The sequence below is a fragment of the Lissotriton helveticus genome, chromosome 4_1 (genome assembly GCF_964261635.1).
Source record: "Lissotriton helveticus chromosome 4_1, aLisHel1.1, whole genome shotgun sequence".
Classification (NCBI taxonomy): domain Eukaryota; kingdom Metazoa; phylum Chordata; class Amphibia; order Caudata; family Salamandridae; genus Lissotriton; species Lissotriton helveticus.
The window spans coordinates 1027288899-1027309497 of record NC_136063.1 but is presented as its reverse complement, the minus strand read 5'-3'; the positions used below and the strand labels follow the sequence as shown (position 1 = coordinate 1027309497).

At 46.9% G+C, this 20599-nt stretch overlaps 1 protein-coding gene across 1 annotated transcript in view; it reads left to right on the top strand.

Moving 5' to 3' along the window:
- Nucleotides 1–20599, top strand: part of MTRR (5-methyltetrahydrofolate-homocysteine methyltransferase reductase) — a 415823-nt gene that overhangs the window by 173247 nt on the left and 221977 nt on the right. The window contains exons 9-11 of the mRNA XM_078687627.1: nt 15602–15782; nt 16824–16866; nt 18007–18202. Of these exons, the coding sequence (XP_078543753.1) occupies nt 15602–15782; nt 16824–16866; nt 18007–18202 (420 nt within the window). The remainder of the gene's footprint in view (nt 1–15601; nt 15783–16823; nt 16867–18006; nt 18203–20599) is intronic.

Below are 20599 nucleotides of genomic sequence, written 5' to 3'. Positions count from 1 at the left end.
AGTTATGCCGTGAGTTCTTCCTAGAATGTGTGCATTTATCAGTAAATGTGCAGTTGAAGCAAAACCCCCAACATGTTCACTCCCCCTCTTTTCCAGTGCCTCCAGTTCCTCACCCACTTTGTTGATTACTTCACCCCCATTTGGGTCTGAGCACTCTGTCCAGCCTCCATGCTTTTACCAAGCAATTGTCACAGCACCGTGGAAAGAGCAAGTCTGTAGCAGCAGCACTGCTGTTCCTGAAACAATCATTCACATGCAGGGTATTGAAATCACCCTTGGCATTTTCAGGGTATTCTGGGTAACCCCAATGGTGGAATTCATGCAAACCAAATCACCAGGGAACCCCTGAGTCTCTGCTTTATAGAAATGTTTGGAGTTGGTAGGTTTCTCTGGATGCTGGCAATTACTGCAGGCATCGCCTATGGAAGCTCCTCCATCAAAAACATTCCCTTTTGCCTTTTATGTGGATTTGTTGTCACACTTGTTAAAAATCCTCAAGTCTCCTCTGTTGCAGACTCCCTCTGAGAGTGTTGTCATTAATTAGCCGGTGGGCACCTGTCCTTCGCTTCACACATTTCTAAGCTGGCCACTACTTTCTTTCTGCACTCTGATGATCGGGGGCTAAGGGGGGGTGACCCAGAGAGGCATCTGAGACTGTGCTGCTCACCTGACTCCTGCTATGCTGGTCTCCCCCAGCGTTCTGGTTCTCAAGATTTTTACTCCTCCAACGTGATGCAGACACTTTGGTGCCGATCTACGTGGGTACCGGACGCGAATGTTGGGCAGGATTATCCCACCCTTTCACTTCCAGGTCTAGTGTCTTTACCGTGAGTACTGGTGGAATAGCGCAAACAACCGTACATGTCCCTTATGCACTTCTTCCCACAGGAGGGACACGCCTTTAGGTAGCGCACAGCTCAGTATATATTGCACGCTCTTGCACTCACACAATGGCTTCCTTAATAAGCTGTATCAATCTCCTGCTCCCAACATACATGGACTTACCTCGCTGAATAAACGCTCGCAGATCTGTGGCTACATCCTACAAAATGATCCAGATGTAATCCTCTTGCAGGAGACCAATCTCTGAGGGGTTGACAGACCTAGAATATCCCATCCCAAATCCCCTATATGTCTTTGGTCCTACACTGACACTAAAGGAGTCTGATTGGTAATATTGTGTAAATCGGCTGTGGGCTCACATAGTACTTAAGTGTCGCAGGAAAGGGAGGGACGTTTTTTAACACTGCATTTACACCGGGGTAAACTCTGACTCATTATGCATACATATGCGCTCCGACCATGGCTCACAACGCTTATATTCGCCAAACTCCGCGGGAACAGCTTCAAGCAGTTACAGGGGATATAATAGTAGCGGGGGACTTTAATCTGTTCTGGGACCTCACGATGGACTGAGGCTCTAACACATACCTGGGCACAGGGGCCATGTCAGCACAATTGAAAAGAGAGGTTGCAGACTTGGGCCTAATTGATGCGTGGCGCTACAAACATCCAGATTTGCAGAATTGCACTTTTTATTCCCATGTCCAATCCAGATATTCTCGAACAGATTACAGTTTTATAACTCATACTCTCCTTTCCTCCCTTGAGGCGGCAGAGATTTCGGCCATTTCTAAATCTGATCACACCCATGTTGAGTTGCAATGGTCCCATTTAGCCACTTCCACAGAGGGGCCCATTCATTGGTCCCTCCGGCACAGGCTACTTCATGATCCTGACAAGGTCGAATAAATCTGTAAAGGTATCACTATTTGGCTCATAACACTGGGCGGTACATTTCCCTGCCTACGCCCTGGTACGGGTGTAGTAGTTTCTTCAGTAGTCATAGCACTCGGACGTGAGGCACAGTGGTTGACTCCAGTTTGATCTGGGATATAAAGTCCCCGCAACGAAAAGTTAAGACAAACATCACTCCTCAGAATAAGGGAAAACTCTCCATCCATTGGGGTCAACTACGAGCATACAGGACGAATAGGGCTAAACGATCCCTCTTAGCGCACCAGCAGCGGTACTTTGAGGGTGGTAACAAAGTGGGTGCACTTCTGGCCTGTTTCCTTAGTCCGGCACGGACCAGGGCCTACATTGCTAAACTGTAGAAATCAGAAGGGAGTTGGGCGATCTGGGAACATGATAAGCACAAATAATTCCATGCTTTCTATCAAACTCTCTACGACCTGGACGATGTCCCCACCAGTTCATTCATACTTGACTAGTAGCATATGAGTGGGTTCCGCTCCATTCAGGCTTCACAAAAGAGCTTGACGCCCCTATTCTGGAGGAAATCCGTCTTGCGCTCCGAGCTCTCCTATTGGGTAGGACACCGGGTCCAGATGGCCTCCCGGTTAGCTTCTATAGGCTCTTTCTTTCTGATCTGGGCGAACACCTCACCTGGTTGGTTACAGGCCTTACTCCCTCCATGACTGCGGCAGAGATTTCTTTAATTCTTAAACCCTATAAGAACCAAAAGCTTTGTCCACCCATCGACCCATCGCCCTTTCAAACACTGATGCAAAGCTCCATACAAAAATCTTGGCTTCAAGGCTTGACCAGTACCTTCTGAGCCTCATAGACCCTGAGCAGAGGGGATTTATCCACAACCGCCAGGGAGCGGATTATGTGCACAAGGTGGCCCACCTGATAGAACAGCTGCACCGACATCAGATCTCAGCTTGCCTTCTGTCACTTGATGTGGAGAAGGCATTTGTTAGGGTGAACTGGGCTTTACTGTGCGCTGTGCAGAGCTGTCTCAGTTGTAACATAATCATGGCTTCCTACGTGGCTCCGGTGGCCACGGTTTGGAGTCGACAGCCACACCACAGACCCCCATCTCCCTTGGCAAGGTCACCTGACAGAGCTGTCCCCCTTCTCTGCTCTTTTTTTGCCCTGGTGGTTGAACCATTAGCCATTACTATTTGCTGCACCAAGGCAGTTGAGGGAATCCCTTTGGGAGGACAGATACCTAAAGTGAACCTCTTTGCAGAGGACCTGCTTCTTACACTAACCAGCCCTGCCACCTTCCTTCCAGTGGTGGTGTCTTAGCTCGACTCCTTTGTAGCGATCTCAGGTTTTACGGTCAGCATGACCAAATTGAGCATACTCAATCTGACTATACCTAAAATGGAAGTAATCGCATTGCCACGTTTAGTGCCTTTTTAACTGGTCCCCTGTGGCGATCAGATACCTGGGCCTCAATCTAATACCAACACTCTCTTGTTGGATGACTGCTAATTGTCCGCCGCTCCGCTGCATGATTGTAGAGTACCTTCGAAGATGGAGGCCTTTTTATATCTCTTGGTTAGGGAGGATAAATGTGATTAAGATGAACATCTTACCTTGTGTTTCTTTTTATCTCTTTCTGACTCTCCCTACTCCAATCCCACAGGATGAAATCACATGGCTTCAATGTGACCTGCTGCATTTATAAGAAATGGGTAACAACCTGCAATCTCTTCTTCACTGCGGTGGGCTGACAAGTTCTAATATCCTGGAGTACTACTGGGCAGTACATCTGCATTTTATCTCCGCTTGTACCATGCTAGTTTGATCCTGCGATAGTTCAAAAGGCCTTATTTCTAAAACCTACCACACGTTCTAACATTCCAGAAGCTTCCGAGGACCGGTTTCTGGCATTCCAGCCGTCTTCAGCCCGGCTTGCTTGAATCCAGTGGCAAAGTGAGCAAGGGACTCACGTCTGAGCATACCCTGCCACACGTTTGGCAGCCAAAAGCGGTACAAAAGGGGGTGGTGATGGACCGAGCATCAGAACCAATCAAACACTCACACCCAGTCAAAAGATCTGGGTTTGATCCATCACCGTTCTTTAGCCCACTCTGCCACCCCAGTTCAGACATGGCTATATGCAAATCAGTCTGACCCTGTGCCTCATGGGAACAGTCCAGCCCGAACTGCCAAGCCATGCCTTCCCTGGACCGGAAACAAGCTTCAGAGGACTGGTTTCTGGCATTCCAGCCGTCTTCAGCCGGCTTGCTTGAATCCAGTGGCAAAGTGAGCAAGGGACTCACGTCTGAGCATACCCTGCCACACGTTTGGCGGCCAAAAGCGGTACAAATGGGGGTGGTGATGGACGGAGCATCAGAACCAATCAAACACTCACACCCAGTCAAAAGATCTGGGTTTGATCCATCACCGTTCTTTAGCCCACTCTGCCACCCCAGTTCAGACATGGCTATATGCAAATCAGTCTGACCCTGTGCCTCATGGGAACAGTCCAGCCCGAACTGCCAAGCCATGCCTTCCCTGGACCGGAAACAAGCTTCCGAGGACCGGTTTCTGGCATTCCAGCCGTCTTCAGCCCGGCTTGCTTGAATCCAGTGGCAAAGTGAGCAAGGGACTCACGTCTGAGCATACCCTGCCACACGTTTGGGAGCCAAAAGCGGTACAAAAGGGGGTGGTGATGGACGGAGCAACAGAACCAATCAAACACTCACACCCAGTCAAAAGATCTTCTCAGATGCAATCGCATCTAAGGGGTGAGTGAAGGGGGGCAATGAGCCCGATGATGCAAGCCACCTTTCGTGACGTCACTTCCTGCCGTGACCTCACTTCCGGTGACAGCGTCCCCCCACTTCTTTTTTTAGGACTTGTGCCCTGTATATGACAGATCCACATCAGATTTGCCTGTGGTTTCTGGAGCACAGTCACGACTCTTTGACCTGCAGTGATGCCCACATAAGCGAACTCGAAGGCCATACGAAACCATGAGGCTAAACTCCACATTGCCAAGCACTGAAAAACTCAGTGACCAGACCGATTCAAGTTAAAAGTTCGGTCCCATTCCAAAAGACACAGAGTCTTTCCAGAAGTCTGTCTTTGTCTAGATTAAAGTCGTTTGGTAAGGTGAAGAAAATCAAAAGAACCAGAAGTGGTACTATGCTCCTTCCTGCCATTCATATTCTCCTGAGAAGGCGCAGGGCGACTCTATCCATCTTGATCTAGTGGAGAAGTGTGGCTCACTGGTTAGAGAAGGCAGACCTGGAAGCAGAGGTCAGCCCGGGACCAGGGTTCAATTCCCCGGCTCGGCGGGGTCTTGAGTCCTAAAATGTCCATGGACTCGACAATTCTCGCTCCGGTGCCTACTCGATTCACGGGTTCACACTCTGTGACTCTGGGCAATAGCTTGCTTAATCTCCACAACGGCCCCTCGCGGCGGGATGCCTGGCTTTCACCTTGTGGATACCCTACCGGCGTTATCTCACAGGGGAATACCAGGACGGGTTCCCTAAGCAAGCGCTTAGAAACCGCTTGGTGATTTGCGCTATATAAATTCCTGTACATTTACATTTACATTTACATTTACATTTGATCTCACTCCCGAATTTGATCGTTATTGGAGACTATCTCGACTCTTCAGATTCTGCTGACTTGCTCTGGCATGCCTTCGGGCTCCATGGAACCGAGTGGCTCTATAGCTGGAATGCTGCCTGCGGGTTCGCCCGAGGTGCCAGTTGGACCGTCTGAGCGGTAAACAACCTTTACAACGCAACTTTTACCACGCAGTGCCTTTACAACGCAACTTTTACAACGCAAACCATTACAACGCATTGCACTGGGGGGCGCTCTAGGATAGGGAATGGGTTTAATGTACTATCCAACACCTTCCCTACTATCCACGGGGACTGAAGTTGGAATAGTAAATTAAACAATTCACTATCCAGCGCCTAAAAGCATTATGCATTTTAAAGGTATTCGTTGTAAATACCGCGTTGTAAAGGCATGCGATGTAAAAGCATGCGTTGTAATGTCATACATCCGTCTGAGCCCATCACGGGCCCCGCCTCTGGCTCGAGTTCCGACTCAACCTCCATGCCTTTTCCTGGCACATTGACGCCATTGCCGACTCAGTCAACGCTGAAAGAGGAGTTACCAATTGTTTTGTGTGACTTCAAGTCAGCACCGGTTCCACCTTGCCAGAGGCCACACCTGGCAGCTGCCAAGGTACCACTTCCTCTACTTGATCTGCCGCCTCCACAAGGGAGTTGTGTTCCTTATTTGGCATGGATTTGGACAAAGATTAAATTGTGGCTGATGAGATTGGACAGTGGTACCATGATGTTAGAATTGGGGGTCTCTGGTTGGCACAGGTATGTACTTGTGACAAGCAGGGACCCTCTCCTCTAAGTCAGGGCAAGGGAATTACCCCTCAAGAATAACCTCTGCTCACCCTCTAGGTTGCGTGGCGCGAGCAGTCAAGGCTAGTCTCAGGAGCGCTGTCAGTTAAGCATTTGCAATCACACACAGTAAATCCACTGAATCCCCCACACATGGACACCAGGCGGTATTTCTATAAAAATACGTAGACTTTATGTAAAATTATATATATACAGGCAAGTTATCACAATACCTTTTATAACATTTTAAAATTGGGACCACGAGGTATAAAACAATGGCAAGTGTTCTTCTTAGTTTCAAATTACTTTAGGGTGCTTCCATTTAGTCCTTATTATCTCAGAACTGTTCTTCCACACTTTGGGCACTATTTTCAAGCACTGGGGCGCGACCTGTGCAGGTTGTGTGCTTCGTAGCACCTCTCTGCGCGTCGTACGGGCAGGGAAGCGAGTCCTGCTGACTCCCCGCTTCTCGCAATTTCACAGGCGGGGTACGCACCTTACGCTGTCGGCGGTCAAGGCGGGCAGGTAGGCGCGTACTGGAGCAAGGTGAAGCGCACAGTTGTCACGGGGAAAGAAAACGTTGCAGGCCCCGAGCCCGGTGTGTGCAGTCTCGTACCTTGGAAGGACGCAACGTCCGTTTCTTTACTCAGTCTCCTTGGCAGGCGGACGCGTCTTAGGATGTCAGTGCGCTTCGAAGTACAGACGTACCTTGGGGTCTGTGGACGGCGGGTGGTTTCCAGACGGCGGTGGGCACGGGGCCTCCGGTACAGGCTGTACAGGTGGCGAGTCCCTTGGGGGTGCGGCGCGGCCTCTTCCAGAGGTCGGAAGACACAGCGGGGCGGACCGGTGCGTTTGCAGCGCACGGGCGGCCGTCCAGGCTTTAGAGTGCGCTCGTTCGACCACGATTCCGGTGGGAGGGAGAAGAAAGCACTCCAGACACTCCAATGACGAGCGAGGTGACAGAGGAGCGGGCGGCCTGACCCGAGGGGCAGAGAGCGGCTCTGGCAGAGCGAGGCTCTCAATGGGCAGAAGGGTGGGGCGCTCCAGAGTGTCACGGCTCTAGGAGGGGGTGAGGGGGGGCGCAGTCTCGACTCCGGCGGGAGGAAACACACGGCTCTGTTTGCAGAGGCACAAGGAACCCACTAGTCCTGGGGTTCAATTCAGGGGGCAAGCTCAGTCAAGCCCTTGGAGATAGTTTAGAGCACAATTCAGTAAAGTGCTTCTTGGTCTTCTCCTCTCCTTCCTCAGCAAGGCACCACTGCAGGCCAGGCCTTCAGCTTTTCTTTGGGTCCTTCCAGTTGGGCAGAGGTTCGTTGTGGTAAAACTGGATCTGATTTCTTAGGAGCAGGGCTCCTACATTTATAGTCAGTTTCTTTTGTCTTTTCAGGCCAGGGGGTCTTTGCATAATCCTTTTCAGCACTGGAGCACTTTGTTGTCAGTCTTCCCTCTTCCTGGGCTAGGTGTCGGGCAGAGTCATCAGTCGCTCTCCAGGAGTTGGAGCCAGCATTGTGGTGGCAGAGCACAGCCCTATTCAGAGTCAAGGGGCACTCCCACCACTCTCTCTGGTGTAATCCCTCTATTCACCTCCTGTCATCCCCCAGCCCTGTCACTCACACAACCCAGACAGCAGATACACATCCTGGCAGAGGCGGGCTGAAATGGTTAGGCAAGCAAATGCTAACTTTCTAAAAGTAGCATTTGCAAACACAGGATATTGATACTAAACTTGACCTTCCACCATGTTCCCTGAGCCTGCTGGGATTATAGAGTGTAATAATTCCAGCAGCCCATTCTGGCCTATGAGAACAGGTAGCCTTACAATAGTGAAAAACGAAAATGGCTGTAATTCACTATTAGGACATGCCACACACATCAGGGCTTGTCCTACCTTATGCTTACAATGCACCCTGCCCTAGGGCCTACCATAGGGGTGACTCATATGAAGTAAAGGGAAGGTTTAGAAGCTGGCAAGTGTGTGCACTTGCCCAGCCAGCATGTCAGTACCAGACTGCATGCAGGTTTTGCAATGGCAGACCCTAAACACATTTTTAAAAGGCTGCTTCTGTGGGTGGCGCAACCAGCGCTGCAGGCCCACTAGCAGTGTTGGCATTTACAAGCCCTGGCACTCCTGGTGCACTCTACTGGGGACTGACAGTAAATCCAATGAACCAATCATAGAAATCAATCGCATATACTTTTTATAGTAGGGAGAGCATATGCACTTTAGCACTGGTCAGCAGTGGTAAAGTGCCCAGAGTCATTAAACCAACAAAAACAGGTCAGGGAGAATATTAGAGGAAGGCAAAAAGTTCAGGGATGACCCTGCCAAGAGGGCCAGGTCCAACACATGATGAGAATTATTATGATCTACAAGAAGGCAGTGGCCGTGATACCTAGAGCTGAGTCGGAGCTCCTCTCTCCCCCTGGTCCTGCAACTGAAGAGATTGCTTCCTATGCCAATGTGATGTGTAGGGTGGCCGAAGTCCTTGACCTCCAGCTCCCCACCTTGGAGGTCAAGAGCAGTGTCCTGACAAAAGACCTCTAGCTAAGGCAAACCTCCACTTAACCCTTCATGTTTTTCTGTGAGATACTAATGGATACCTTGTTAGGCTCATGACACAAACTTTGCTCAGGGCCCTCAGTCAACTACCAGATCGCAAGACACTACTACCCTGGCCTGGGCCCCCCTGTGTTTTTATCTCAGCATCCCTCCCCTGAAACTTTGTGCTACAGGCATCTACAAGCAGGACAACCCATTTCCAACTACTCCCCCCAAAAGGAAGTCAAAATGGGTGGAGATGTTTGGAAATAGAGTTTTCTCATCCACATGCTTGGCTCTTAGATCAGGGAATGCTAGATTGATCTGGGAGCACTATTCCCAGGCCCTGTAGGATTCAATGGCTCGGGTCCTCCCAGGTATTCTTGAACATCAATGGTCTGTACATGCCCAAGTTATACAAGACAGTCTTGAAGCGGCCAAGTCCACAATTCGTTGTGACTTGGACTCCACTGATTCCATCTGGTGGACATTGGCACTAGTGTCTCCATTCACTTCTGTGCTTTCCTGTAGTCCACCTTTTTTTAGGCAATGTCCAGTCATTCCTCGTGGACATGCCTTTTGACAAGACTTACCTGTTTGGGGACAAGGCAGATTCTGCCCCAGAGAAGTTCAAGAAGAGTAGGGCCACAGCATGCTCCCTGGGCTGATCTGTTGTACGTCGCCAACCACATCAGCTCTATGGCTCCTTTCATGTCTTTGGCAGAAGCATCCTGTACCGTCAATCAATCCAATGCAACCGTCCTCCTATTGCTAAAGAAACCCTCTGTGGATTCTTCAAAGCTCACCAACTACTAACCGATCTCCCTTGCTACCATTCCCAGCCATGGCCTTAGAGAAAATAATCACCAGGCACCTGACTGATTACCGTAGCGACTACCGACTTCTCGAGTCCACTCGGTCTGATTTCAGACCAACAACAGCATGAAAACTGCCATTATCGCTGCCACGGATTACATCTACAGGACTCTGGGCAGAGGAGAAACTGCAGTGCTCATCCTCTTGGACCTCTCCAAGGCATTTGACACAGCCTCCCACCCCTTCTTCATCCAACGCCTACATTACATCTCATATCCAATGACATGCACTCCGGCGGATCTGCACCTTTCTGACCATAATGGACCAGTCAGTCAACCTGGCATCGTACACCTTGGACGTCCGCAACCTCATCTGCTGAGTTCCTAGAGGATCTTCCTTGAGCCCGACCCTCTTGAATGCTTAAATCATCCCGCTAGCCATCATCATCAGCTCTCACAATCTAAACGTCCTCTCCTACGCCGATGACCCACAACTCATTCTCTACCTCACGGACTAGACCCCCAGTACCGGGATCAAATTCAATTCCTGCATGACTGAAATCGCCCACTAGATAAAGACTGTCTTAAGCTGAACACCCACAAGGCCATAATCTGTGATCTTTGGGAAGAGCACATCACCATGGGACTTCATCTGGTTGCTAACAGAGCTAGGATCAACATCCACCCACTCCAAAAAAACTCCGGATCATCCTTGACGGCGCACTCGCCCTGACCGCCCAAGTCAGTTCCGCTACTGCCTCTTGCTTCCATAACCTGAAGATGCTGATGAAGATTTTTAAATAAATGGCTTTCAATCAGTGCTCAGAAAACCGTCATGCATGCCCTGGTCACAAGTAAGCTGGACGATGGGAACACCTTCTATGCCGGGATCAACACAAAACTCACAAGAAGGCTGCAGAACATTCAGAACTCGGTAGCCAGAATCACTTTTAACTTCCCACGCAGCACACCTCACCTGAAGGAGCTTCACTGGCTGCCTGTTCACAAACTAACATAATTTAAACTCCTTCGCCACACTTTCAAGGCACTGCATAACGCTGACCCAGCATACCTCAACAATCTCATCTGCTTTCACAAACCTTCCTGACATTTGCTCGTCTGATCTCCTACTTGCACATATCCCATGCATACAGAAGCTAGATCCAGCAGTCAAATCTTCAACATCGCTCCTAAAGTGTGGAATGACCTGCTACTAAACATTGGAGCCTCCGCCTCACCTCTTCAATTCCGCAAGAAGCTGAAGTACTGACTATTTGAGTAGTCTCACTAGGCCCTTGGTGTGCCTAGATTCAGACCTACTCAGCGCCAAGATACCCTCCCAGCTGATAGTGCTCTCTACAAATCTGCATAACATAACCTAACCTCAACAAGGTGCCCATCAGTTTCATGGATGAAGCTGTGGTGTCCACTGCCCCCTCAGTCAGGGTCAGTGTTAGCAGACCACTCACTCCACTCCCTCCCCTTGCAGGCCCACCTACCAATTCCCTTTAGTGTGCCCTTAGACGAGCACAGCCACTTGGTGGGAGACTGGATTTGTCGATTCTTAACGGTTTGGCAGTCCATAACATCAAACAGGTGGGTCCTGCAAATTGTTCTGAAGGGGTATGCCCTCCCCTTCCTTTCCACACCGCTGCACCATACCTCATTCCCCCAACATCCGATGGAGGACCATCTATCTGTTTTGTGGCAGGAAATGCAAGCCCTTTTGGTCAAAGGTGCATACAAGAAGTAGGTCGTGGTTGTTATTCCCGCTACATCCTGTTGCCTAAGAAGTGCCTTCGTCTTATTTTACACTTGCACCCTCTCAGCTTCTTCCTTCACAAGGAAAGATTCAGAATGTTTACGCAGGTGCAGGTCTCGTCTGCGCCTAACCCAGAAGACTGGTTGGTGGCTTTGGATCTACAGGATGCCTATTTCCATCTACCTAAAATATGCAAAAGTGATGGAAGGAATGCTTGAATTAATCTCCGCTACTGGTAAATACTCGGGGTGACATCCCAGTCCATCATTATTTTGCACTCCATGGACTTTCAGTGGTGACTTATGCATCGCTTCTGGGTTGGGGTGGCAATCTGGGAGAGGTGGAGATCAGAGGACTTTGGTCTGTGGTGGAGTCCTGGCTCAGTATCAGACTGCTGGACCAGAAGGACAGCCACTTGGCTATGAAAGTCTTCCATCTGTCCATCAAGAGGAAACGGGTACATGTGTACTTACCGGATGAGAACACTACCACCATACGGTGCTGCAAAAACAGGGAGGGTGGGGGTCACAGATTATGTGCTAGGAGGCTCTACGCTTGTGGAAATGGCTTGACTACCAAGAACTTTTTCTGATGGTGAACCACCTTATAGGGTCATTGAACATCTGTGTAGACAAACTCAGCCTTCGCGCTAGCGGATCACGAGTGGCAGTTACACCAGGAGGTACTACAAGGTCTCTTCTGTGAATGGGGAGAACCTTGGCTCAATCCGTTTGCCACCACAGAGAATGTACAATGTCAGCACTCTTGCCTTTTGGAATATGTTACTTGCACTGAAACTCATTCTGCCTCAAGTGGAATTCTGTACTCATCTATGCCTTTCCACTGATACCACTCCTGCCTTGAGTTTTCAAGAAAATCAGGACTGACTGGGCTCCATTCATCTTAGTGGCTCCAGATTGGGCATGGAAGGTTTGGTATTCAGAAATCCTGGGCATGAGCATCTGTCCTCCGCTTAGGCTGCCATTCTGGCAGGATCTGCTGTAGCAGCCGCAGGGCAGGGTTCTGCACCCCGGCCTTCTCAATCTGAACCTTCATGCTTGGAGATTGAGCTGTGACAACTGAACCCCTTCGGCCATCCTCTGTAGGTGGTAGATGTCATCCTGTCAGCCAGTTGTCCCTTGATAAAAACTGTATACACCTGTTATTACAAATATGTGGCTTGGTGTGGTACGGAGCAGATAGACCCCCTGCTTTGCTCTTGTCACCGTTAAAGGAGTACCTTATGGCTCCTTCGGCTTTTTTACGAGTGCCAAATCAGCTCTCATTGTTGAAGTCTCCTGTTTTTATGGGATTTTTTTTTAAGTGTACTACATTGTTATCCTCCCTCTCCCTTTGCGTTTGTCATGCCACAGTAAAGTCTTAACTCGGTCATGACATATCTGACATGCACTCCTTTTGAGCCACTTCACAGCAGTCTCTTATGGCTTCTCATCTTCCTGGATTCCTTGTTCCAATAACATCAGCACAGTGAGCGAGTGAGCTTCAGGCTCTCTGTGTCAACCCGCCATATACAACCTTCTTCCCAGACACGCTGTTTTTGCGTACACTGGCATTCTTCTTGCCAGAAGTTGTAATGCTGTTCCATCTAGGTCAAAACATTTCTTTGCTGGTGTTCTATACTCCGTCTCACCCTGCTGAGGAGGAGAGGAGACTCCACTGTTTAGATCTTGGGAGAGCTCTAAGCTTTTATATTGATTGTACCAAAAAACACACTTAGTAGATTATTAGCTCGTTGTGGTTTTCTTCAGCGAAAAAGGCAAGGATGTACAGAAGAGAACCATCCCTATCTGGATTGAGCTTTGCATTAAGATCTGCTACGCACTGGTCAAAAAGCAGCCTCCAGATGGACGGCATACTCCTTCTACCAGTGCCACAGCTGCTTTCACTGCATTGGCATGCGAAGTGCCTGTCCTGGACATTTTCAAGGTGACTACATGGGCATCCCTCCATAGATTCACAAAGCACTATTGTCTGGATATTCAAGTTCACCCAGAAGGGCATTTTGCCTGCTTGGTCCCGCAGGACATTTGATTTGAGTCTATTCACATACCCACCTCCTAATCAATACTGCTTTGGTATCTATTCAAAATGTAAGGAAACTGCGGCTAGAAGTCTTTCTGAAGAACAAGTTGCTTACCTTTAATTATACTCTTTCTAGTAAAGACTCTATTTAGCTGCAAACTCTTCATTGGCCTTCCCATTTTCCCCGTTATGTGATGGGATCTTATTGATAGATAAAATCCAAAGTCTAAGAATCTGCACACTTGTCACAACCAGTTTGCTATTGGGGCTCTGTATCTGAGAGGCACGGATAGACTTGAAAGAAACTGACGTCAGCACGAATGCGTGGCTCCTATATACCAGCACACAGAGGTATGGTGTTACCATAGATAAATGTTTTTTTTGTTGAGCACGTTCTCCCGGACAGCCAATCAGGGTGAGGGAAGTCTGGCACCCAGAGTTTAAAGCCATATAACAAAAGGCACGCTGGTCCAGCTAATTTATACTGAGATCTCCAATTTAGAATGATCTTTTGATGCATGTTATTTAGACATACTTGTTTCTTTAAAGCAAGGTCTCTTATTTTATTGGATGTTGGACGACTCTCCCACAAAATCCACTCCTAGCCAAGCAAACTTTGTCCCGGGCGAGCACTTCAGTCCTGAATTACAGCATTAATACATGTTCTACTTGCATCTGCAACCTCTTCATTCTTTTCCTGTCTCTTTTAGAAGGTGTTGACGGATGAGTAAAATGACATTTAGCAATCACCATTCACAAAAAATACTCCAATAACACTATATCAGAACAAGATGTCTGGTAGTGTAATATTTGAGGAAGACTACACTAACAGTGGTAGTGAGGATTGTGCACTTACCCACTCGGCTAGAAAGATCTACACCCAAACCTTAATTCCGTACACATAGAGAGGGGGGTTCATTTCCAGCCCTGAAGAAAGTCCTGGACCTTTATGGCCCCTGTGGACTGAAACATGTCGGCACTAGGGTCTTAGGACCCTTAAAACCCAAAGAGACCCGCCTTTTTAGATTTTTATTGACCCAGCCAGACCCAAGAATAAAGGGAAACCAGGGGTCTGACTGAGGTGTTTTAATCTTTAGGCCCCCGTCCCCCCTTTTCATCTATCTGAAGAGCTACCCAATACTGTGGTTGAGCCCACCTCGACTTTTAGGAGTCGGGGTGACCCGATGATGAAGCATGACACCACTAGGGTGTTCGAGGGTAACTAAAGAGAACTAGTTTCCTCCCCCAAGACACACGGACATGATTAGCATGGCCTTATAACTTTAGTGGGTAAGTGCACAAACCTCAATACCACTGTTAGTGTAGTCTTCCTCAAATATTACACTACCAGACATCTTGTTCTGATATAGTGTTATTGGAGTCTTTTTTGTGAATAGTTATCCCCAGGGAGGACATACTCCGGTTATTCTCCTCTCCAACCCCCTGACCACTGGAATGTGCACCGGTGCTCTTTTGTGTTAACATTTAGCGATCACCATCTAGTACAAGATGGGTCTGGATAACCCTCTTTCCATGCACCCATGATACAAGGAGCATAGAAATGTGGGGTCAATAAACCAAAAATTAAAGAAACAATAGATATATTACTGTAGACCATGACCTTCTTTTGCCTTACGAATGTTTAGCTATATACTATGTAAATACGTCTCCTTGTGACCTCGGTTGAATGAAAGGCTGAGTGGACCCGCCAGGATTTGAACCTGTGACCATGAGGTTGAACACAGGCCCTGCAGTGGATGCATTAGTCCACTGAGCCACCTGCCTGGCTGGGTCTGGTGGCTTAATTGCACAGACTAGGTTCTCTAGGAAACCCCACACATATTTGATATTTCCTGACTCCAGGCATTCAGGACAGCACATCCTTAGTTAGCGCTCCGAGATTTATGTTTGCCAATTTAAGGAATGTAACAAAATAATGATTAAAAAGTTATTTTTAGAAAATGAATATATACACATTTTTCATGATATCTCCAGGCTGCAATGAGATATGATGTAGGTTTGCATCAATACTAGCCCTTAGTGTGTTGAAATAAGCATACAGTTTGTACGGGTAATCCAAGAGACCAAAGAGGTGGGTACATATGTTTGAACAACCCATTGAAAGGTTTCGCACAAAACCTCCAACACCGAGAAGTGCGAACACCCCCAGAACTGAAGGGTTTAAGACAATCTACCACCGTTCATATTTCACAGACAAAATAACATACACCTGGTTGGTTTGAAAAAGATTTCCTAAACTCATCAAAGGTTGTTGTCTTGTTTTGGTCCCCAGGCATTCGTGCGAGCCCTTCTAGAACATACATCTAATGCTACAGAAAAGAGGAGACTGCAAGAGCTCTGCAGCAAACAAGGAGCTGCTGATTACAACCGATTCATAAGAGACCCCAGTGTCTGCTTGTTGGACCTACTTCATGCTTTCCCAAGTTGCACACCGCCCTTGAGCCTCCTCTTAGGTAAGTGCTGTGAATATAGAGGAAATGCGAAGATTCTACAGGTTGCAGTATTAACCCAAACCAGCTGAGCTTCGAAAGAACCTCCCTGCTACTAGCAACCCCCCTAGCCGCATTCAGGTGTAGTAATGTAGCGCAGCTCCTAAAAAAAAACAGTCTTCAATAAAGAAAATCCCGAAACTTTCACCCTATCGGCAACCTCTCTTTTATGCTAGTGATGTAATTTGAGTGAATGGTGTGTCATCCAAGTCAGATGTGTGTTTATCTTTTATGACACCCTAGTGGTCCTTATTTCCAAGTTTACAGCAACTTAATCATCCCCTATAGTTGCATGTTTGTCAAGCTCAGTGACTGATAAGTCTGTGTGACACCCAAGAAATGTTTCTCCATCATTCCAAGGCATCTGTCGGTCGCTGAATGTTTTAGCACAATTTTTTATATTGATGTTTTTTTTCAATCCAAGCTGTGTTTTCCTTCCTTAGAAAATGTGTGTAATTTTCATTTAGAAAATGTGAAACATTTTCGATAAAGTTGAAGTGTGTAAAAATCTAAATACGACCCCTGCCATTTGGTGTCCAGGCCAAAATGAGTCGCAGACGTGCAGGAAAATAACCCAAATGAGGAAATGTAATACTAACTTTGAATTTCGTGGAAGCCTGCAGCACATGCTTGTGAACATGTGATTTACAGATAATTGTGTCCAATTGATATGCTTTCATTTTGCACTTCTCGTTGAGCATTTTCCTGCATATCTGTTACTGTAGTCTTTCAGTGGAGGAGCAAGAGACCAAGGACTTTAGATTTTTGGGGGAAGAGAGCTCCCTGTGTTATAAAGAACACAACAGCCTCTGCCTTGTGTTAAAAAGGAATTACAAGTCACCGTCGGAGCCTCATAAAGACACTCGCGCGAGGCCTCGCTCCTGTGTGCTCACCCCTGGATGACTAATATATTTCTGTTCTTTGCTTCCCTCTTGAAGATGTGTTTTACGTTTAATCGCAGGGTGATTTACAGCAGTTTAACAGGTGACTGTGTTCTCTCCCCAGAGCATCTTCCGAAACTTCAAGCCAGACCCTATTCTGCAGCAAGGTACTCGTTTGTCTTTGTTTGCTCTTTGAAATGTCTGTTTGAAGGGTGAGGGGTGAGGGGGGTCTGTCGTGAGCGGTGCCCTGTAAAGATGAAACTGTCTGATGCATCGAGGGGATTTGCCCTTGTGACTGATGACGGGTAGTAAACAAGTCGAGAAACCTTGTAGGCCGCATCATAAACCACATTGTTTTGCAGACTTGAAGTTGACCTTCACACCTTGATTGTAAAGGTAAATTGGGATTTTTTATGGCACTTTTGGTTTGCTGATTTAATCGTTTTTGTTGGGCCTGTCCCTGCTTGTGATGTCTTTGTATACTTTTGATTCAGTGGTGCAGGTGGAAGCCAGTGTCACACCTAGGATGACCTTGGCGCCCGTGTGCTCGTGACATTGGGTCATTGTCCTTCGATGGGGAGCCCTCGCCGTTCATTGTGACCTCTCCTGTTAAGGCTCAGCTTTCTCATCTGTTTCAGTGAAATAAAGGAGAGTGAAAGGAGGAGGGGGGGTGGCTTCAAAGGTTCTGCACACAGCAAGTTTGCGTGGTTTTATTTAGAAATCGGTTAATTACCATTACTTTTAACCTGGGTGGGAGGCGGTGGTTAAGCCACTTCGGATCTTTCACTGCTGAGAACTCAGATTGATGTGGTAACCACTACCACTGTCTGCCCTGCTCAGGCTTCAATGTTTCCCCTCAGTTTCTAATCACACTAGGGGTCCCTCCTTGGGGGAGTGGGCCTGGACGAAATAGATAGATTTAAAACCTGCGTTTTTCAAACTTTGTATAATAGGTTATGCCGCTTCCAAGTAAAGTTTTGTCTAGTAACTGATGCACACATAAAACAACAATTTGTGCTTTAATATAAACAGGAACTGCGTACTAGTAATGTAATACTTGACTAACTATATTGCATCACATTGTAGATGCACAGTCCAATTTGCAGCAACATTTGGAAGACCAATCTCAAAAATGTTTTTTTGGATCAGTCAAATGGTGAAAATGCAATCGTCAGCCCATGCGAATGTTGTTTTCACACTAACTGCAAAAAATGCACTTCACTTGTGCAATGTGTATGCAATCTGCCCCCATGTGTTTTTGAACCTGGTTGCTGTGTTTTCATGGATTTTGGTTTCTGTTGTTGCAGTTCTAGCCTCTTCCATCCAGGGAAACTGCACTTTGCGTTCAATATCGTCGAGTTTCCATCCTGTCCTGAAAGACCAGTTGCAAGAAAAGGAGTGTGCACTGGGTGGTTGGCTGAACTCGTCGCACCCATGCTTCACGTGAAGGACAGCACCCTAAGGACTGACAGCGAAGGAGGGAAAGACACTGTGCTCCCAGAGGTACATAGGCTCACACTGCTACTGTTCAAATGGAGCTACCATATTACTAGGTTCAATTCATTAAAGATGATCAAGCACTCATTTTATTTCTGTGCAACCAAAGTTTCTTCTGATTTGTCAGGGATCCACAAGTTTGACAACCAGAGGCTAGGAGGAGGTAAAAAAAGGCAGTAATATCCACCCTTACACGTTAATACGTTTAAGGGACAGGGTTGTGATACATTTTGTATTCCCACACTTTATAAAATAAAAATAAAAACATGATCCCAAGGAGGTTATACAAGTTGGTGGTGAATTACATTTAATCGCTGCATGTTGGTTCCAACAAAACCCCCGTGCTCGATATCTGTTTGCCCTATACATGTGCTCCCAAGTAGAAATGGATTGCATATAATCTGCTACGTACAAGGGTGCAGACAGATCCTGAGCAAGGCTTTTTTTGCTATTAGAAAGTTCTGACCAGATTTCTGAGGAAAACATGTTCTAAGTCAGACTGCCCAAGCATGGACACTTTTTAGGTCGAGCATTCAAGACCTCTAGTATATACTTTAGTATATACTTATATGTGTGTGTACTTTGTGAGCTCTGGAGATCAGCACTAGGACGTGTCTGCTTCTGATTAGGGACTTTTTTTTCTGTTCAACCGACTCTATTTAACTGTCTTTATAGAAAAGGACCAGCAGAGGTCAGTAAAATGCCAGAATCACTTTAGCATTCTCTAGATTCCAGTCCATAGAAATTGTCTTCCACGAGCACCCGTAGATAATATTTTTTTCAAATCTTGTATTTTCAGTGATATGACCACCGAAGGCCCTGATTTTATATTAAAAACACAGCCTTGGACGATACCATTTCCCTCTGAAATGTAATATATCTCTCCATGTGTTCCCATACCGGCGTGTCACGCAGTTTGGTGCTTACTTTCCCTCCATGTTAAAGAACAGTGGATGTTTCAGCACTCAGGCTAATGTGCTGCATAGCTAAATATATATAAGGTCCCAAGACAAGACTGATTGCATTGCAAATGCTTGTTTATCTAAAGGGCCTGTGTCTTCTTCAAACATCCCCACAAATCTTGTGCACAAGATTAGAAAGCTATTTTGCCCTGCTGTTTCCATATTTGATTTGACTTCATGAATCCGAACATGCATGAAATATGGAAGACCTAGCCTGTGGGATGTAAGTTGGGCTTGTCCTGGTTTCACACTCATGAAAGGATGTTGCAAGAAAACAACGCCACTTAGACACACACAGCTTGTGTGACAGAATACATATGTAGGACAATGTAGAGAGGCACATATGAAGGACCAAAATGGGACCAACTACTGGCTGAAAAGTCAAAAGGATAACATCCAAAGGACTCGAGAACCAAGATCGATTTGGGAGGAAACATTCTAACATATGAAACGCCACCCAAGGTGTTGAACGGATCCCTGGAATAAATGCCTGATCCCACAGAGTCTGGAATCCCAAGCTAAATAAGTTCAATATCCTCCTAGACTTTTGGCCTTACTCTGAGACAGGGCTTTTAGCGGGATGAAAAAACTGGCGGGTCTCTCAAAGGGGTGTGGCCAATGTAATTAAGGGCGTTGCTAAAAAACATTTACGCTAAAAATCAGTTATTAGCATAGTGTGTCGCCCGACTTGTATTTTGGTGTTTCTGTCATTGCATCTAGATATGACACAACAAGTAACATCATACCTACAACAAGTCAGGACTATTGCCTTTGGCAATGGTTGTAAGGTGAATAAGATAAATAAGCAGCAACTATGGCTCGTTGTATACATGATTGTGAGAAGTTAGCCTGGTATATGATGTCCACTATTCTAGTGGACACCTTGCACCAGTCTAATCGACTCTTATTGATGGTAGGTTATAAAGTCAATCTTATAGAAAGCTATCCTAGTGGTAGCTGTGGAGAGCAGCCTTCAGGCTAAGACTTGGAGATGAGTTAAGCAAGTTGTTTTACCATTTATAATCTCTTGAGTACCAAATGAAAGCACACCACCCACGGTATATATCAAATATATATGTATTTATTCTAAACACAACCCCTCTGCACTCTTGATGAGGTCAGAGGGAAAAGTACAATACAAGGAACTTGATTAGCATACGATAAGTTGCACAGTATATGTTTTGCCCTCGGGATCCTCACAAACCTTATACTTAAATAGTGGTATAAGAACCACGTGAGGATTAGAAAGCAGGCCTGGGGCCTGTGGAATCGCTGGGCCTACTCAGAACAACCAAAGGCTAGGATGTAGGAGGCCCACAGGAGACACGTGCAGTGTCTAAACCCAGCCGCGGGTTACCATTGACTTTCTATAGGGAATGAACAAGTTACAATTTTAAAGATAAAGGGTACAAGGAGGTGAACTGTGATGGAACCCTTTTAG